Source organism: Equus przewalskii, chromosome 19 (assembly GCF_037783145.1).
Source record: "Equus przewalskii isolate Varuska chromosome 19, EquPr2, whole genome shotgun sequence".
NCBI classification, from domain to species: Eukaryota; Metazoa; Chordata; class Mammalia; order Perissodactyla; family Equidae; genus Equus; species Equus przewalskii.
In genome coordinates, this window is record NC_091849.1 from 7,944,664 (window position 1) to 7,963,616 (window position 18,953).

Consider the following 18,953-nt stretch of genomic DNA (forward strand, 5'->3'; position numbering starts at 1 on the left):
TTATGAAACATCAAATCCCCTAATTTCTTCTTAGTCAGGATGACAGTTACATAAAATGGCAGCTCGTGATTCATCATTTTCTGTATTCATATTGGGTGTAGCTTTGTAAGAATCCTTTGTAGCAAAGGCTCAACATTTTTAAATTTGGGAAAATGGCATTGTCACATGGACTCCATGTTCTGTCATTGGGTTGGGAGCATTTTCTAGTAGATGCAGTCGATGAGCAGTGCTGTTCAGATCAGGTAGCCCCATGGTTTCAAACAAACTAAAAGCAGTTTTATCACTTACCGCTGGTTTGCTCTGGGAGTCTCTCTTATCCCTTCTTCCCTCAAGCATAGCCTGCATTCTTCTCTCGCTCCCGGGAGACTGAGCTGCAGGGCCCGCTGATAAGGGAGCAATGTCCCCAGCAGTACAATCAGGAGGCAGTCACACATCGCCTGTGCCAGGCTTTTGTTTGGTTTCCCTGATCTGTGTTTCTGCTGATGGACGAGTCAGATACCATCCACCTGGCTGGTAATGAGGGGCGTGAGCTGAGCCTGGTCATCTCATTAACTTCCAGTGTGCTCACCTGTTTCTGTTTAAAAGCTGAGATGAGCTGCGGGAGGGGAGGGTCAAAGTCCCGGGTAACTTTCGGTTGTCTGACTCTGAAATGGCTCCCCTTACTGAAGGCTTGCCAAGTATGTTAGAACATGGACGTGGCATAGAACAATGCCTGTTATGTTCTTGCTGCAATACAGACTGGAATGTTTGCCTTTGGCATGTCCAAGAGATGACACAGGTGATTTGGAAATTTACATGAGCTCATGCTTTCTTTTGAAAGACGAGATAACAGACTTGCCACGGTATGAAACTGGTGAAATAATGTTTGATTCTTATTATGTGGCAGTCTTACATTTGGAGTAGTGAAGACTCAAATTAGGAAGTTAGTCACACTTAATTTTTAAAAAGCTCACATAAACCCACAATCATAATATTGCCAACCTTAATTGAAATTAAGGCATTGAGTATATTCGTAACTTCTGTTTGAAGTGGGCTCTAGGGAGTGTTGCCTCCTGAAAGGTGATGGAAAATGCCAGATTTAAAGTGTCAACAATTACGTTAATCAAAACAATTTAAAGAAATCAGCAATGAGAAATACTTTTAGGTCAGCTGTTTAGCTTGGGAAGTAGTACTTGATGGAGCTTAATGAACTATTTTTGATGCACATTTTAAAGTAACTGAATATAGAAACGTCTATCCACATTTTGTAACATTGTGTCATATGCAGGAATGCACACATACCGTCCATATGCACAAGCCACTTAGATGTACACAGGGAGATTTTTATTTTTCTTCAGATCACCTTCATGATCCAGGTTTCAAGGATCTGGTTTCTGAATCATCTCAGGCCATCTTGAGCTGGGTCAGACAAGTTGAGGGAAGTACTTGGCAGCCCCCATTAGCTAGCTGTTTGGGAATCTCAAGCCTTTACAGAATTTTTTTGGTTTCAGAAATATTGACTATTTACGTCTTCAGCTTTATCTAAATAGAAGCTGTGTGTGTCCCTCGGTTCTCTGACCCTGATGCTGTGGTGAGATGAGTCAGATGCAAACGACCGGAACTGGAGGAAACTCTCTTTTCCCTCCACAGGCGGAGATGGACATGGTGGCCTGGGGCGTGGACCTGGCCTCAGTGGAACAGCATATCAACAGCCACAGGAGCATCCACAATGCCATTGGAGACTATCGCTGGCAGCTGGACAAAATCAAAGCCGACCTGGTACTTTGAAGTGTTTCATTTTGGAGTCTTCAAAAAGCATACTGAAATATTGTGTAACTACTCGATCCAGGGAGTTTGGTCTGAAACATTAGTTTGATTTCTTCCCCAACAGACTGGAAATTTTTAAAAATCCCATTGCATAAATGGGGAAGTGGAACCTGATAGACCTATTAGAGATTGTGTTAACACTCAGGAGGAGTTCAACAGAAGGCTAAGGGCATATACACACATTTGTGTGCAGTTTGTAAGTGACTCTTTTTGTGGGTGGTAGTTCATTTCTGCAGAAAGCAGAGCATCTCTTCAAATAGAGAAAGTGCGACAGTCCTATAGTTTTGTGTCCTTGGTGAATCCTTTCCTATGTGGTAATTAAAATGTATTTCTCATAAAGGAAGTCATGTCTCATCCTGACATTTCTTTGCTGAAAGGACTCTCTTGACGCTGGGTCAAGAATTAGAGCATAAACTATTTTCATCTGATTTTAAGAGCTTGCTCTCCCCCAGATCTCTATACTTTTAAATCAACTTGTTCCTTAGACCACAGATACTCATCCTCACTTCTTCCACCTTTCTTTTTGCCTTTTGTCCACCTGAGTATCTAACCAAATTTCTCCATTTCTTCTCTAAAATCTGGGGAGTCCTAAATTGTATTTTTAAACCTTTAGATTTATAACGGTGAGTCTGTAAGTGACAGTGATCCGCCCTTTACTTTGTGGAGGTGGCACCGCCAGCTCAGGGAGCGTTTGGCTTTAAACCAGCTGGGAAAAGGTCCCCGCGGGCAGAAGAGTTTCTAGAGGAAATGTTTCTTTCTACTGAGGGATCTGAAGTCAGTGTCTGACAAAAAGGAGGTTTAGAAGGGCTGCTGTTTCTGTACAAACCCATGAGGGGAAGGAAATAATCACCTGCTGATGTCCTCTTCCAGCGTGAGAAATCAGCCATCTACCAGTTGGAGGAGGAGTATGAAAACCTGCTGGTAAGCTGACTGCTTCCTGAAGCCCCGGTGTTCAGTTCCATTCCGTCCCATAGATACGGGGCATGGGCTGGGGGGTAAGGCACCTCCAGCTGTTACAGCTGATGAACCCTGGAAGCACCTGGAAGGATATGTGGGGACTTGCCGATGCTCATTTTGCTTCTACTCCTGCATTTCCTTTAGAAGTGAATTCTAAAAGATTTTTTTTCTGAAGACAGTACCTAGTGCTGTTCTATTTGCAAGTTAAGTGTCACATGAATAGCACTTGTTAAATACTTGCAGTTTAAGCAGTAAAGCTTTTCCACTGGTGAATTGCAGCCTTTTTATGAAGTAGAAGCAAAAATAAGACTTGTTTTCCTTAGACAGATGTTTAGCACACTATCAGCCTTTTATGACAAACTCTGAATCGGTTACTTGACTCATAAGAAGAGATATTTCCATTCTTCTGCCTATTTGTGTCTCCCCGTCTTCACTTTTTCACTATTTCCCTGTTGGCAGTGGTGCTTTTTAAATCACGTGCTAGTAGTGGCACAAAAGTTTTCCTGCTTGGAAAATTGGGATTTAACTGATGGCACCTTGAATTTTTGGGGTGTGGGAGAGAGCTGGAAAAGCTTGATTTATCTTTTTTAAGGATCCATTTTTCCCTTGATAGTCTAAAACTAATGATTGAACCCAAACATCAATATCGGAATCAAAACCCTTCTGGAACAGGCTGTTTCCTTGAATCTAAAATTGCTCACCTGTTCGTGGCAAGTTTGGATGGGTCCCTTTCACAAACCAGGCGGTCAGTGAATGCAAGAGGTTAGCATTTCACTGATTCTTGTGATTTTTTTGGTAAAAAGGATCACACGGGTTTATCTATGAAATCTGCAGAGAGCACCATCGATCTGCATATTATCCTAATGCCGATTTTGAACTCGCTGTGCAGAAAGCGTCCTTTGAGAGGATGGATCACCTGCGACAGCTGCAGAACATCATCCAGGCCACGTCCCGAGAGATCATGTGGATCAACGACTGCGAGGAGGAGGAGCTGCTGTATGACTGGAGCGACAGGAACACCAACATCGCTCAGAAACAGGAGGCCTTCTCCGTAAGCCCGCCCCCGAGCAGCCGTGGATGCTTCCTTGGAGGGCACCTGGGAGTGGGGATGAATGGCCTTGTAATAATTTAATCAGCTGCTTATAATTCAGCCTCGGTGAAAATGGTCTTGAAAAACCGTTCCTTTATGAAATGGGGGTTTAAGAGGGGTGACATGTTAACATCCTGGAAAGACAGTAGCTAGGGTAAGAATTAGTTCATTCAGACAGTCCAGAGTATGTGTAGCACAGTAGTATGGCAGATTAAAACCTAGAGTTAGAAAATCTCAGTGTTTGTTGTAGCCCTGTCGCTTTACCCATGTGAGTGGACAAGACATGTCACCAGTCTGGCCTCAGCCATATACTGGATGATCTCAGATGTCCTTTCTGGGTTTAAAAATGCTCTGATTATTGAGGAAACCATAACACAATTCTTTGGCATTGTTTATTTCCAAAATGCAGTTTTGTATTTAACTTCCTTTAAAAACGGTGGAGGTGATAGAAGGCTAATGATGACTTGTTCTGAAGGATTTGTTTTTCTTGCATTCACAGATACGCATGAGTCAACTGGAAGTTAAGGAAAAAGAGCTCAATAAGCTTAAACAAGAAAGCGACCAACTTGTCCTCAATCAGCATCCAGCTTCAGACAAAATTGAGGTAGGCTTCATGAGATTTATTTTGTTTTTTTATGGAAAAAAAGGAAACTTTTCATGTATTCATTCTATACAAATGAATGATTCTTATCCATCATAAAGCCATGACAAGTTTATTTTATATTTTGGGATCAACACCCTAGACCAGGAGTTGGCAAGCTTTTTCTGGAAAGGACCAAATAATGAATAGTTTAGATTTTCAGGCCATTTTTTCTCTGTTGAAATTACTTAACTCCGTCATCATAGTGTGAAAGCAACGATAGCAATAGGTGAATGAATGAGTGTGGCTCTCTTCCAATAAAACTTTATTTATAAATGCAGGTAGTGGGCCAGATATGGCCCTTGGGCTGTAGTTGCTGACCTCTGCCCTAGACTGCCATCTGTGGGTTGTGCTCAAAGCTGCCATTAGCTGGTAGCACTGGTATGGCTATAGTGATTTTAAAAAGTTGAAGTATTTCCGTATCAGTAAGTAAGAGTCACTGCCTTAAGCTTCTCAAGCCCTCTGCATGGGTGCCTGGGACCGCCCCACGGTCTAGCAGATGTGCAGGAACAGGTATAGTTTGAAAGGCTGCAGGTGCTGACCCTGCTTCTGTGCTGTCCCCGGTGTCTGTTCTGATTGGTCAGGATCTGTGCCATTTGGGTGAATATTTTGACTAATACTCCTAATGGTATCTACTTGTTAAAACTGGTTTTAAAATTTAATTTCTACTATGCCAAGAGTTCCTGTTGGGAAAGTCTGTTTTCAATTTTTAGAAAAAAGTTTGCTTGCTTTGCAATTCGATAGAAAATGTGTCATAGCTTTCATTCCGCTCACATGTGTGTGAAGAACGGATGCCTCTCTGTGGCTGGAGGTGGTGCGCCAGCTCATGTTTTCCTGTTTCAGGCGTATATGGATACTCTCCAGACACAGTGGAGCTGGATTCTTCAGATCACCAAGTGCATTGATGTTCATCTCAAAGAAAATGCTGCCTACTTTCAGGTTTTTATACTTAGTAATAATTTAATTGTCTTTTAGGTCTTAATACCTTATCTTTGGAATGTATTTTACAAAGCACGAAAAACAATCTTCAAAATATGGCATAAATACTATTTGTTGGTTTTTTGTTTAGAGGAGCATAGATTGGTAACTTAGTTACTACTCAGATAGTCTCTTGCTGTCACATAAGTTAATATACTTGCTGCTCGAATCTTTTCCTTTAGCTGCCTGTCAAATAGACTCTCAGGGATGATAATCCTGGAGATAGAAATACTAGATGGCACCGCTTATTGAGTTGCTTCTCACTGATGTGGGGTCACTCTCATCCTTCCTAGTTTTTTGAAGAGGCTCAGTCGACGGAAGCCTACCTGAAGGGCCTTCAAGACGCCATCAGGAAGAAGTACCCTTGTGATAAGAACATGCCTCTGCAGCGCCTGCTGGACCAGATCAAGGAGCTGGAGGTATCATCTCAGACCCCGCACTCAGCACCCTCACCCAGGGGTGATAACATGCACCGGCCAATGGGGTTCCCCTGCCCATCTCTATTATTGTACAGGACACACAGGCCCGGAGCTTGAGCAAGCGTTTTCTTCCTCTTTCAGTGGCTTTTCTTGAAATGAATTTCTTTACATGCCCAACTACTGTTGAAAATTACTTTTGCTTTAGTAATTACTATTGCCAAAACAAAAACGGGGAGAAAACTGATTACTTAACATAAAAATTCCCTTGGAAAAACACTTCAAATTTTATCAACATAGTCCTTTCACACAATGATACTCTTTCCTGCCCACTTAATTCATGGTCCTGTAGCTTTATTATGAAGTGGCTTCATTATGAGTGGCTTATTAGAAAAGGTTCCCATAGTCCCTGCAGATAGGAATTTGTGACCTTTTACAGCTAATACAACTATAGCGATGTCTAATTTGTAATGTCATTTGAAGATCTTATCTAAAATTCACAAGGTATCTATGTTAAAGCATGATGCTGTTTGCAATTACAGAAAGAACGGGAGAAAATCCTTGAATACAAGCGTCAGGTACAGAACTTGGTAAACAAGTCCAAGAAGATTGTGCAGCTGAAACCGCGTAACCCGGACTACAGAAGCAATAAGCCCATCATTCTCAGGGCTCTCTGTGACTACAAACAAGACCAGGTGTGGACTCAGTTATTCAGAACGATGCAAAAGTTTTCCCTTTGTCTACACAGAGATTATTGTCAATTGAGAGCAAAATTTAACCTAGCTTTCAGTAAGCGCCAGAGTAAATGTCTTTCTTTTGTATACAAAGCAGCAAGCAGCAGAAGAAATCCCGCAGCTCTATTCTGAATCGTAGGATAGTGGTCAATAATTAGGACACTAGGTATTTTTTAAACTATTCTAATTCCATTTTAAGGCTTAATACTTCTTTTCTTCTAATATGCAAAACATTATCTGTGATCACTCATCTTAAATTTCTGACGTAAAAGAAATGAGACGTGAGACCGTTTTGCTGCCTAGAAAGTGAGTGTCATTGCAGATTTTATGCGGGAATTGAGCATATCAATTCTGCAGGTAAATACAAGCATTTCTATAGATGATGACTTGTTTTCAGTAATTATATAATTCCCACAGCTCTGTTTTCTTATACAAATATGGAGGATTTAAGAAATATAAAATGTCATTAGTTGGTTAGATAAATGTCACAAAACAATGGAGTTTCTTCTACCATGTGGAACTGTTTTAAGAACTTGTGTGGAGAGAAGTAAGAAGTAAGTTGAAGTGGAGATTGAAATACGTAAGTATCCAGCTTGTTATATTTTATAGTTAAGATGGTTGTCATATTTTAAGTACTCATTTTAAGAAGCTATTTAGATGCTAGGTAATTTGCAAAGTTATTTTTACAGGACCTGATACCAGAATTTTTTTGTTTTATTTTTAAATTGTAAGAGCAAATGAATGAGACAAGTGACTCCAACATTCTAAAATCTAATATATAAAACATGAACTCACAAAAATAGAAAAACCACGGAATTCGTTTTTGCTTTACAAAAGCATTTCTCACTTTGTTGGTGGGTTCCCCAGGCTGTCTTTGGAAAGTTACTTCACTTTATACATACCTTTTAGGCTCACGTGTATTATTTAAAGCATCGGTATTGTTGCGTTGTGTAAAGATCAGCTTCATTTGAGGAAAAAAATACAGTCGTGTGCCACATAACGACGTTTCAGTCAACAACAGACTGCATATACGACGGTGGTCCCATAAGATTAGCCTAGGTGTGTAGTAGGCTATACCATCTAGGTTTGTGTAAGTAGACTCCATGATGTTCGCACAACTACGAAATCGCCAGCGATGCATTTCTCAGAACATCGTCCTTGTCCTTCAGCAACGCATGACTATAGTAAAAGAGAAAGCTCAAGCAGTTTGCATGTTGTCATCTCTGTTTCTCTCTTTGAGAAAAAAGATGCAAATGTGTACTTATGAATAAAACCAAAACACGGGGCTGCCTACCTTACAGAAAATCGTGCACAAAGGGGACGAGTGCATCCTGAAGGACAACAATGAGCGCAGCAAGTGGTATGTGACGGGCCCAGGAGGCGTGGACATGCTCGTTCCTTCTGTTGGTCTGATTATTCCTCCTCCGAATCCTCTGGCCGTGGACCTGTCTTGCAAGTAAGTTGGTGAAGTTCTTAATAACCACGACATGAACATGAGCAGAGAGAAACAGGGCAAATGCTTATACAAGAAACTTAGACACGCTGTTCCTTACTATGATCCCCTCCCCCCCAAAAGGAACCTGATGACCATCCACTTGTGTTGTCTTGCAATTTTATGTTGAAGATACCATACTTATTATTGAAGTGTAAAAAAGAATGTCTGACTGTTTAGGAGGGCCAGAGTAAATAATTCTTGTCATGCACTTTAAAGGCATTGTTTCAAAGTTCTTCTTTCCTTCTTAGATAATCAGTAATTTTACTTGTAGCCACAAGTATAAAATGCCCTTGATATCAGTATTTGCTCATCACTAGGTGGAGCGTTCGTTTTACGGATTGTCCGTGGCAGATTCTTTTAAACCTTTTATCGTGGAAATCTTCAACCACACACAGAATAGGGAGAGTGCATAATGAGCCCCATGGGCTCGTTTCTGGGTTCCAGCAGCCTTCTGTGTTTCATGACCAGTTTCTATCTGCTGTCCTGCACAGTGTTGGACCTCTGTTAGTTAAAAAGTTTGCTGACAAACAGCACAACAGCAAAAACCTTTATCTATACTAATGTAGATCATTGAGAATGTACTTTTGGGGATAAGTTCAAATTCCCAAATTAGTCCCAATCCATTGAAATGTTGAGTGTTTTGAAAATTACACATACACCCGTTACTTGGTTAGTTCTTGTTTTAGTTTTCTGTGCAGCTTACACAAGCAAGCCCAGGTTCCCTGTTCGGGATGAAAAGCTGGGCTCTAGAGTGTTATCCCCCCACCCCTCCTAGGATCGAACAGTACTATGAAGCCATCTTGGCCCTGTGGAACCAACTCTACATCAACATGAAGAGCCTGGTGTCCTGGCACTACTGCATGATTGACATCGAGAAAATCAGGGCCATGACTATCGCCAAGGTACGTCCTTAGGTCCACACAGGCTGCCTGGAGGAGGCGCCAGCTGCTCCCCGCAGTGTGCCTTTCTACCAGGCAAACCTTCTGGTGTGCGGCTAATGCTTTTGTAGCTCATCAAGAGAGTGGGCTGAGCCTGTGTTAGAGGTTCTGGTTTGTCCAATATAGAATGGGAGGAATTCTCGTGGGGCTGGTTGTGAGACAAACGGAAATACTAATTAAAAATGCCAGATGAGCCAGAAGTACCAGTGGAAAAGGCATTGGTCCTGTGATATTCTGGATCTCATTCTCCTTAGATGCAGCGGGAAGTTAGGTCATAAATTATTGACTGGATATCACAGAAGTGAAAGGTGGTATAGAATTCTTAGAAGAACACCCAAAGCATCAGTTCCTCTAGATCAGTGGTTTCGGATTGTGGTCTGAAGAATCCCAGGGATGGCAGCGAGGAGAGGGGCCTGGAATGGATAAGTTTTTGGATCCCCTCTATTTCCCCCTTTCTCTCTTCAGTCAGAACAGCTTTGCTGTGATCTGCTTTACATTTGGGGCTTCTGAATAATATTTCCTTTGAGGAATAAAGTTCTGTGGGAAAGAAAATTGACAACCCATTGCTATGGTTCTTAGGAGCAATGTCTAAACCCTCAAAGACCTTTGATATCTTAATGGACCTATGACGAGTGTTGCCTCAAGCCCCATCTAGCACAGGGCATTTTCCAGCAAACTCCTCTTGGTCACACTCTGGGGGCAGTCATGAACACTCCTGCCTTGTTTACTTTCAGCTGAAAACGATGCGGCAGGAAGATTACATGAAGACAATATCTGACCTTGAGTTGCATTACCAAGAGTTCATCAGGAACAGCCAAGGCTCAGAGATGTTTGGAGATGATGACAAGCGGAAGATCCAGTCTCAGTTCACGGATGCCCAGAAGCACTACCAGACGCTGGTCATACAGCTCCCTGGCTACCCCCAGCACCAGACAGGTTGGTTTGGAGCATCTTTCTCTTTGTATCAACCATCCATGTGGTTTTTAAAGGAAAATAGTTTGCATAAAACTTGTTTTAGAGTCACTTCTTTGAAAGATAAGTTGTCAAAAGTCATTTATACACTAAATTTTCAGAATCAAATCAAAATATCCACAATTTTATGCAGTATGGATGTTTTCTGAAGCGTAGTCCTCTTCTGGCTAGGAATTCTCTGATTTTTGTGGTCCTGACATGTTTTTACAGTAACCAAAACTGAAATCACTCATGTTGGTCCCTGCCAAGACGTCAACCATACTAAAGTGATTGAAACCAACAGAGAAAATGACAAGCAGGAAACATGGATGCTGATAGAGCTCCAGAAGATTCGCAAGCAGATGGAGCACTGTGAAGCCAGAATGACTCTGAAAAACATCCTTCTGGCAGACCAAGGATCTTCTCACCATATCACGGTGAAAATAAATGAACTAAAGGTAGGTATCCATTCATATTTTGCCCGATTCCAGGTATGTGTATATTTGTCCGCATGCTAATTAAAAAACCTCCTGGTTTGAATATTTATAGGCAAGAAACATTAATTTGCAAGAAAGCAGGCTTCTGGCAGGATTTCTTTTTTCTTTCCAATGCTTCCAAATGTGTAAATGGTTACCAGGCTGGGCATTCCACCTTTGCTGTTAGCTTGTGGGTCGCTGAATCAGGCTATGTGTTTTTTCTTTTGTGTAATTTAGTACTTTATCTGAAAAGTTTTCACAAATATTAACTTGGCTGCTTGCCTCAAATGACCTCTGATGCGGGCTAGACAGGTGGAATTACCTTTATTTATAGACAGGAAGTCGGCATGGAGAGATTTGGTTGGTGGGGGAAGAGCTCAGAGCCATCGCCAGAGCTGGGGCTACAGCTCACGTGGTTCAGCTCCCAGCTCAGTGATCTCTGCTCAGCCCAGCCTGGGCCCTGGACCGAAGGGTCCCAGATGAACGTTCTGAGTAAGAGGGCCACGTTTCCATAGTGCTAATCAACCTCCCTGAAGAAGGAACCGGAAGGTCCAGCTTCTTTCTTGACCCCTTTACATTTAGTGGACTTTTTAAGGACAAAAATGGTCATAAGAATCACACAGCTAAATCAAAAGAGCTTTCTTTCTTTCTCTTTTTGACAGAGTGTGCAGAATGATTCTCAAGCAATTGCTGAAGTTCTCAACCAGCTTAAAGATATGCTAGCTAACTTCAGAGGTTCGGAAAAATATTGCTATTTACAGAACGAAGTATTTGGACTGTTTCAGAAACTGGAAAATATCAATGGTGTTACAGATGGCTACTTAAATAGGTAAATGCCGCTAACTCAGATATTTTAACCTCAAGATATTTTGCTTTTCTTGAGCTTCGTTTTGTCAGACTTCATTTGCTTTATATTCTTGGCTTACTGGAGTCTTTGCCTTCCAGCTTCCCTTTTCACTACAGGTTTACTTACATTCTTCTGAGCTTTCGAGAGAGGGTCCTCGAGCCTAGGGTGTTAATTCCACTATTCTGAAATCTAATGTATGTTAAGGGCCAGAACTTAAAATTCTTCGGTTAATGCAAAATGGCTGTCTGAATCATGGTAGAGAGAGAAAAAAAATTATTGCTCCCACAGCTTATAAAATAGGCAAAATAAATTTTTATCTGCTTTAATATTGTTCTCTTTCATTACTAGTGGCAAGAGCCAAATGTGCACAGTCTAATTATGTGCCCGGCAATTTTCTTTGCCTTTTTTGCTCCTGACAGCTTGTGTGCAGTGAGAGCACTACTCCAGGCAATCCTTCAAACAGAAGACATGTTAAAGGTTTATGAAGCCAGACTCACCGAAGAGGAAACTGTTTGCCTGGATCTGGATAAAGTGGAAGCGTACCGGTGTGGACTGAAGGTAATGTGAAGGGTTGTCACAGTGGCCCAGTTTTTGGGAAGTAATATAGGACATGGTCCCCAATTGTGAAGCCTCACTAAGTTTTCATGAGTTTTGATGATTACTGGATTTCGTTGGCCACACATGCTTGCTGTCAGTCTTTATCTCTAGCTCTAGCACACTGTTTCCAGAGCGTGTCGCGGAACTATGTGAGAAAGTCATCTGTGCTGAGATCAGTATGGAGAATGCTGAGTTAAACATAGTTACACAGGCTTCTTTACTATAGGACTTCTCAGACCTGTAATATGCTAATATATATTACAAGTATTCAAGAATGGAACGGAGTGTGATATTTAGCATTTCTCAAAGTATTTTATACATTGTATCCTTTTTAGGAAATGCAATCAGTAAATATATTTTGTGAATTGATGTTTATCACTTAAAACTATAAATATTCTGAAGAGTTTTGTAAACTTTTTTTTATTTGGTGACTTGCTGTATAGCATTAAAGTGGGTGACGAGATTAATTTGTACTTTCTTTTTCCTTGTGACAGAAAATTAAAAATGACTTGAACTTGAAGAAGTCACTCTTGGCCACCATGAAGACAGAGCTGCAGAAAGCCCAGCAGATCCACTCCCAGACTTCACAGCAGTATCCACTTTATGACCTGGATCTGGGCAAGTTCAGTGAGAAAGTCACACAGTTGACAGATCGCTGGCAGAGAATAGATAAACAGATAGACTACAGGTATGCCAACCTCTTTTACTTTGTTCCCATTTGGTTGTTCCCAAGATAATGTCGTTTAAAGTAATCACTATAAAAAGAGTGATTTTGTTTTGTGTGTACGTTAAGTGTAATAGGGGCTCTATTCGTGGACTTCCTGTAGGCAGCTTTGTTGGAAATAGAAATAGTCCAGCCGTATAGCCAAGCTTGAACTAACCTGTGCCAGGTGCCATCCAGGGTCTTGGGGAAACAGCAGAAGCCATTGATCAAGCTCTTTTGTGACCCATAAACTCTTGTTATGACTGTTGGAAGGAGTAGGTACTTTGAGTGAGTGTTCTCCAAAAGTTTATGAAAAGCAGATCTTATATAAAAAAAGTGTCTTAATGCAAATGAGGGTTTAAAGAAATTTCCCGAATCTTGCTTGTAGTTCATTTTATTAGAAGTGCTTTTTAAAAACACCTTTATTGATAGATAATTCATGTGCCGTACAATTCACCCATTGAAAGTTAATAGTTCGGTGGTTTGTAGTATATTCAGAATTATGTAGTCATCACCACAGTCTAAGTTTAGAACATTTTCATCACCCTAAAGAATAGAAACTGCATACCCGCTGCCTCACTCCCCATTACCTCCTAACCCTCCAGACCCTAAGCAACCGTCAGTCTACTTTCTGTCTCTGTAGATTTGCCCACACTGGACATTTCATATAAATGGAATCATATAATATGTGATCCTTTGTGACTGTTTTTTTTCACTTAACATAATGTTTTCAAGGTTCGTCCATGTTGTAGCATGTTTCAGGACTTCATTTCTTTTTATGACTGAATAATATTCCATTGTATGGCTATATCGCATTTTGTTTGTTCGTTCGTCAATTGATGGATATTTGGGTTATTCCAATTTTTGGCTATCATGAAAAATACTGCTAGAAACATTCACATGTAACTTTTTGTGTGGGTGTATATTTTTAGTTCTCTTGAGCGTGCACTAGGTGGAATTGCTGGGTCAGATGGTCAGTCTGTATTAAACACTTTGAGGAACAATAGCAGTGCTTTATTATGTTTATTATGTCTGTTTTCCCCAGATTATGGGACCTGGAGAAACAAATCAAGCAACTGAGGAATTATCGTGATAACTATCAGGCTTTCTGCAAGTGGCTCTATGATGCCAAACGCCGCCAGGATTCCTTAGAATCTATGAAGTTTGGAGATTCCAACACGGTCATGCGATTTTTGAATGAGCAGAAGGTATAAGCCAACTTGCCATTCCATTAGATTCCACTGGATATAAGCCATGTTTTCCTTTGGTTTTCATAGCAGTACCTAGTTTTGAAATGATAAATATTTAATATTATTTGTTCATTTTGTGACTGTTTAAACAATGCCCATAGGAATAATTATTGAGATATTTGCAAAGAAATGCAATTATGAACATAGAAATAATGTAATATTGTAGTGAAGTATCTTCGTAAATTGAGGTCATAGGACCAGAAAAGAGTGCCGACTCGAGGATGACCTCTTAGATAATCAGAACTTGAAGATCTTCCTTCTCTTTTCTGAACAGAAAACATGCCCATCTCCTAAGGTTAAATGGTCAGAGTATGAGGTCAGTACGTGTAGTAATAAACTGAGGGGAAAAAAACAAATAACAGTGGTTGAAGAGTGAAATAACATTTACTTAAAAATATTTATGCATGTTAACGTTTGTAAGTATTTTTATTTTTTGTATAGAACTTGCACAATGAAATATGTGGCAAACGAGACAAATCAGAAGAAGTACAAAAGATTGCCGAACTTTGTGCAAATGCCATCAAGGTATGTTGAGTTTCACAAAAAATGTTGATGTTTCATCAGGAATAATATTGATTGCATTATTTTCTGATTCACTTTAAAGATTATAAGCTTCTTGAGGTTAGTGATTATGGCTTTTATATGTTCTCTCCTAAACAAACCATAAAAGTTTGTTATCTGTGAACTTGAATTCATTACACATTGACAGCACCTGTGGGAATGGGCTGGTCTTCATTCTTTAGACTGGGGGTATGTGCAGAAGTCTCTGCTGAGCGTATCGAGATGTACTGCTTAGTTTAATAATGTATTAGCTGCTTGAACACTAGCAGCACATGATTGCCTTTGGTGTTGGTCATTAGAAATACAGCTTGATGATTTAAAATTGTGGAATGGTAGCTATCAATGACTCCTTTTAAGTCCGTTAATTATGTTTTTCTTAAATTTTATTATTCTGCAGGATTATGAACTCCAGCTGGCGTCATACACCTCAGGACTGGAAACTCTACTGAACATACCTATCAAGAGAACCATGGTTCAGTCTCCTTCTGGGGTGATTCTGCAAGAGGTATGGGTGTCATTGCATACCTCCTAGAGCCTGCCCCCCTTCCCCTTCCTGGCTTCCCTCTGTCCCTGAATTTATCCCTTGTTGTAGGATATCCACTCAAAAAGGTTTACTAGCAGGTTCTGCTCCCTCTAGTGTGAGTCATCAATATACGATGCATTTTAGGAAATGATCAGTGGAAGTTGGGATCTGTGGTGTATGTATTGGAATCTTTGCAGAAACTGGGCTTAAATTCTGGGTTTAGTGAGGGAGACTTTTAAAAAGTAGAAAATATCTAGTTGATTTCTAAAAGACAACTTGTTCCCAAAGATGTTGAGAGCATCACCTGTCAGATGGTTTAGCGGAAGCACCCTGTAGTGATGAGCATGGAACACAAGGTGTTTAGCCGTTTGTTTGGTTGTATGTCTAGATTTTGGAATAAGTGTACACGAAAAAAGGGAAGTCACTCTTTAAATTATAAATTCACTATTTCATTGTTTTAGAAAACAAAATTGGTCACCTTGCAAAGGACTATTTTTTGAGTGCAATATCTTTTATTTTTCTTTCACACCTTTTCTCCAAGGCTGCAGACATACATGCTCGGTACATAGAGCTACTTACAAGGTCTGGAGACTATTACAGATTCTTAAGTGAGATGCTGAAGAGTTTGGAAGATCTGAAGGTAATTTACTTACTTTATTTCCTTGCAGCATCAAAAAAAACAGAATAGAATGTTATTATTACCACCTCATATAACATAGATTTAGACATACTCACTGGTAAAACTGTATTTCCTGTAGACAGTTGACATAGTATAGTTTGTTCATAAGTCCAGGGTTAGTCCCATGCTCCAGTATACTGCTCTAGGTGGACTTAGGTAATATTTGCAAAATTATAGTTGTTTTAACCTTGCCCCAAACCAGTAATTTCATTCAATGTTTGGTCCAGGAATTTGCCTTCTTTCTTTGTGTTACATTAAGGATTAGAACATTCTGGACTAGCTGGATTTGAATTTTTCATGTTGAATGATTGTTTAATTTACTCTTCATTTCTAATAACTTGAATTGAGTTTACATGGAAACTTACGTTATACCTTAAAATAAAGGAAACACTTTATGAAATCATAAGCTTTTGACCTTGGAAGAAATTACTTCATTTTTACAGATGAGGGAGCTGACACTTTAGGGTGATATCATTTGCTAAGATCATACAAGCAGTTGATGGAAGAATTATGACGAGAATGCAGAATTCTTGAATTTTTGTCTGGTAGTTTTTGCCTTGTATCACTCTTTATGTGTGTGCCTGTGTGTGTGGGGTGTGTGCATGTGTAGGTATGTTGAGAAGGGAGAATGCACATTGGTCTGGGAGGGAAAAAGTACACTTTCTTTCTTGTGATATGAGATGTTTTTCTTTTAACGTAATTTCTGGTTTCACTTCCACAGCTGAAAAATACCAAGATCGAGGTTTTGGAAGAGGAGCTCAGACTGGCCCGAGATGCCAACTCTGAAAACTGCAATAAGAACAAATTCCTGGATCAGAACCTGCAGAAATACCAGGCGGAGTGTTCCCAGTTCAAAGCAAAGCTTGTGAGCCTGGAGGAGCTGAAGAGACAAGCTGAGCTGGATGGAAAGTCAGCTAAGCAGAACCTAGACAAGTGCTATGGCCAAATAAAAGAGCTCAATGAGAAGATCACCCGACTGACTTATGAGATCGAAGATGAAAAGAGAAGAAGAAAGACTGTGGAAGACAGATTTGACCAACAGAAGAATGACTATGACCAATTGCAGAAAGCAAGGCAAAGTGAGAAGGAGAGCCTTGGTTGGCAAAAGATAGAGTCTGAGAAAGCCATCAAGGAGAAGGAGTACGAGATAGAAAGGTTGAGGGTTCTTCTGCAGGAGGAGGGCGCCCGGAAGAGAGAATATGAGAGTGAGCTGGCAAAGGTAAGAAACCACTATAATGAGGAGATGAGTAATTTAAGGAACAAGTATGAAACAGAGATTAACATTACGAAGACCACCATCAAGGAGATATCCCTGCAAAAAGAGGATGATTCCAAAAATCTTAGAAACCAGCTTGATAGACTCTCAAGGGAAAATCGAGATCTGAAGGATGAAATCGTCAGGCTAAATGACAGCATATTGCAGACCACTGAGCAGCGAAGGCGGGCTGAAGAAGATGCCTTGCAGCAAAAAGCCAGTGGCTCTGAGATGATGCAAAAGAAGCAGCATCTGGAGATAGAGCTTAAGCAAGTCATCCAGCTGCGCTCCGAGGACAATGCAAGACACAAGCAGTCCCTGGAGGAGGCTGCAAAGACCATTCAGGACAAAAATAAGGAGATTGAAAGACTCAAAGCTGAGTTTCAGGAGGAGGCCAAGCGCCGCTGGGAATATGAAAATGAACTGGCTAAGGTAAGAAACAATTACGATGAGGAAATCATTAGCTTAAAAAACCAGTTCGAGACGGAGATCAACATCACCAAGACAACCATCCACCAGCTCACGATGCAGAAGGAAGAGGACACCAGTGGCTACCGAGCCCAGATAGACAACCTCACCAGAGAAAACAGGAGCCTATCTGAAGAAATAAAGAGGCTGAAGAACACTTTAGCCCAGACTACAGAGAATCTCAGGAGGGTCGAAGAAAACATCCAAAAGCAAAAGGCCACTGGCTCGGAGATGTCTCAGAGAAAACAGCAGCTGGAGATTGAGCTGAGACAGGTTACACAGATGCGAACAGAAGAGAGCACGAGATATAAGCAGTCTCTTGATGATGCTGCCAAGACGATCCAGGATAAAAACAAGGAGATAGAAAGGTTAAAACAACTGATAGAAACAGAAACCAAAGAACGGAAATGCCTGGAAGATGAAAATGCTAAATTACAAAGGGCCCAGTATGATTTGCAGAAGGCAAATAATAGTGCAACAGAGACGATAAGTAAATTGAAGGTTCAGGAGCAAGAACTAATGCGCCTGAGAGTCGACTATGAAAGGATTTCCCAGGAGAGGACTGTGAAGGACCAGGATATCACCAGATTCCAGAGTTCTCTGAAAGAGTTGCAGTTGCAGAAGCAGAAAGCAGATGAGGAGCTGAATCGGCTGAAGAAGACGGCCTCAGAAGACTCCTCCAAGAGGAAGAAGCTGGAGGAGGAGCTAGAAGGCTTGAGGAGGTCTTTGAAGGAGCAAGCAATAAAAATCACCAGCCTGACCCAGCAGCTGGAGCAGGCGTCCATTGTTAAGAAAAAGAGCGAGGACGACCTCCGGCAGCAGAGGGACGTGTTGGATGGCCACCTGAGGGAGAAGCAGAGGACCCAGGAGGAGCTGAGGAGGCTCTCCTTGGAGGTCGAGGCCCTGAGGCGGCAGCTGCTGCAGGAACAAGAAAATGTCAAACAGGCTCACTTGAGGAATGAGCATTTCCAGAAGGCGATAGAAGATAAAAGCCGAAGCTTAAATGAAAGCAAAATAGAAATCGAGAGGCTGCAGTCTCTCACAGAGAGCCTGACCAAGGAGCACTTGATGTTGGAGGAAGAGCTCCGGAACCTGAGGCTGGAGTACGATGACCTCCGAAGGGGCCGAAGCGAGGCGGATAACGATAAAATGGCAACTATTTCGGAACTAAGGAGCCAACTGCAGATCAGCAACAACCGGACCCTGGAGCTGCAGGGGCTGATTAATGATTTACAGAGAGAGAGGGAAAATTTGAGACAGGAAATTGAGAAATTCCAAAAGCAGGCTTTAGAGGTATTCACAAATATTTGATCACAGCTTCACTGTCTCTCAAATAATTCTCTCCGTTGTCATCTAACCTGAACTGTGCTCTTGCTACTGGGATGGATGCTAACAGAAAGTCTCACTTTTCTTTTTATTGCTGTACTACCGTCTGTCATAATCCAGATGACTGCTGTCACATAATTTCAGTGCTGTCTGCCCTTCTGTTCTATTGCTGCATCAAACGTCAACCTGTGTGTGACCTGCTTTGAGAACTGTAGCCTGGGTATGACATCTGAGATCACTTCCTCTGAATGTTCCCCTCTGTT

The 18,953-nt window shown here is 41.1% G+C and overlaps 1 protein-coding gene across 3 annotated transcripts in view; it reads left to right on the forward strand.

Annotated features, from left to right (window-relative positions):
- Window positions 1-18,953, forward strand: part of DSP (desmoplakin) — a 40,510-nt gene that overhangs the window by 16,963 nt on the left and 4,594 nt on the right. For 2 of the 3 annotated variants that reach the window (XM_008517554.2, XM_008517555.2), the window contains exons 5-23: window positions 1,630-1,758; window positions 2,677-2,727; window positions 3,653-3,814; window positions 4,353-4,457; window positions 5,337-5,432; window positions 5,765-5,890; window positions 6,430-6,582; window positions 7,923-8,077; window positions 8,892-9,018; window positions 9,789-9,990; window positions 10,237-10,463; window positions 11,144-11,310; window positions 11,748-11,886; window positions 12,420-12,613; window positions 13,674-13,836; window positions 14,320-14,403; window positions 14,837-14,944; window positions 15,504-15,602; window positions 16,363-18,657. In XM_008517554.2, coding sequence (XP_008515776.2) covers window positions 1,630-1,758; window positions 2,677-2,727; window positions 3,653-3,814; window positions 4,353-4,457; window positions 5,337-5,432; window positions 5,765-5,890; window positions 6,430-6,582; window positions 7,923-8,077; window positions 8,892-9,018; window positions 9,789-9,990; window positions 10,237-10,463; window positions 11,144-11,310; window positions 11,748-11,886; window positions 12,420-12,613; window positions 13,674-13,836; window positions 14,320-14,403; window positions 14,837-14,944; window positions 15,504-15,602; window positions 16,363-18,657 — 4,782 coding nt within the window. The remainder of the gene's footprint in view (window positions 1-1,629; window positions 1,759-2,676; window positions 2,728-3,652; window positions 3,815-4,352; window positions 4,458-5,336; window positions 5,433-5,764; window positions 5,891-6,429; window positions 6,583-7,922; window positions 8,078-8,891; window positions 9,019-9,788; window positions 9,991-10,236; window positions 10,464-11,143; window positions 11,311-11,747; window positions 11,887-12,419; window positions 12,614-13,673; window positions 13,837-14,319; window positions 14,404-14,836; window positions 14,945-15,503; window positions 15,603-16,362; window positions 18,658-18,953) is intronic. The other variant, XM_008517556.2, reaches the window with a different exon arrangement.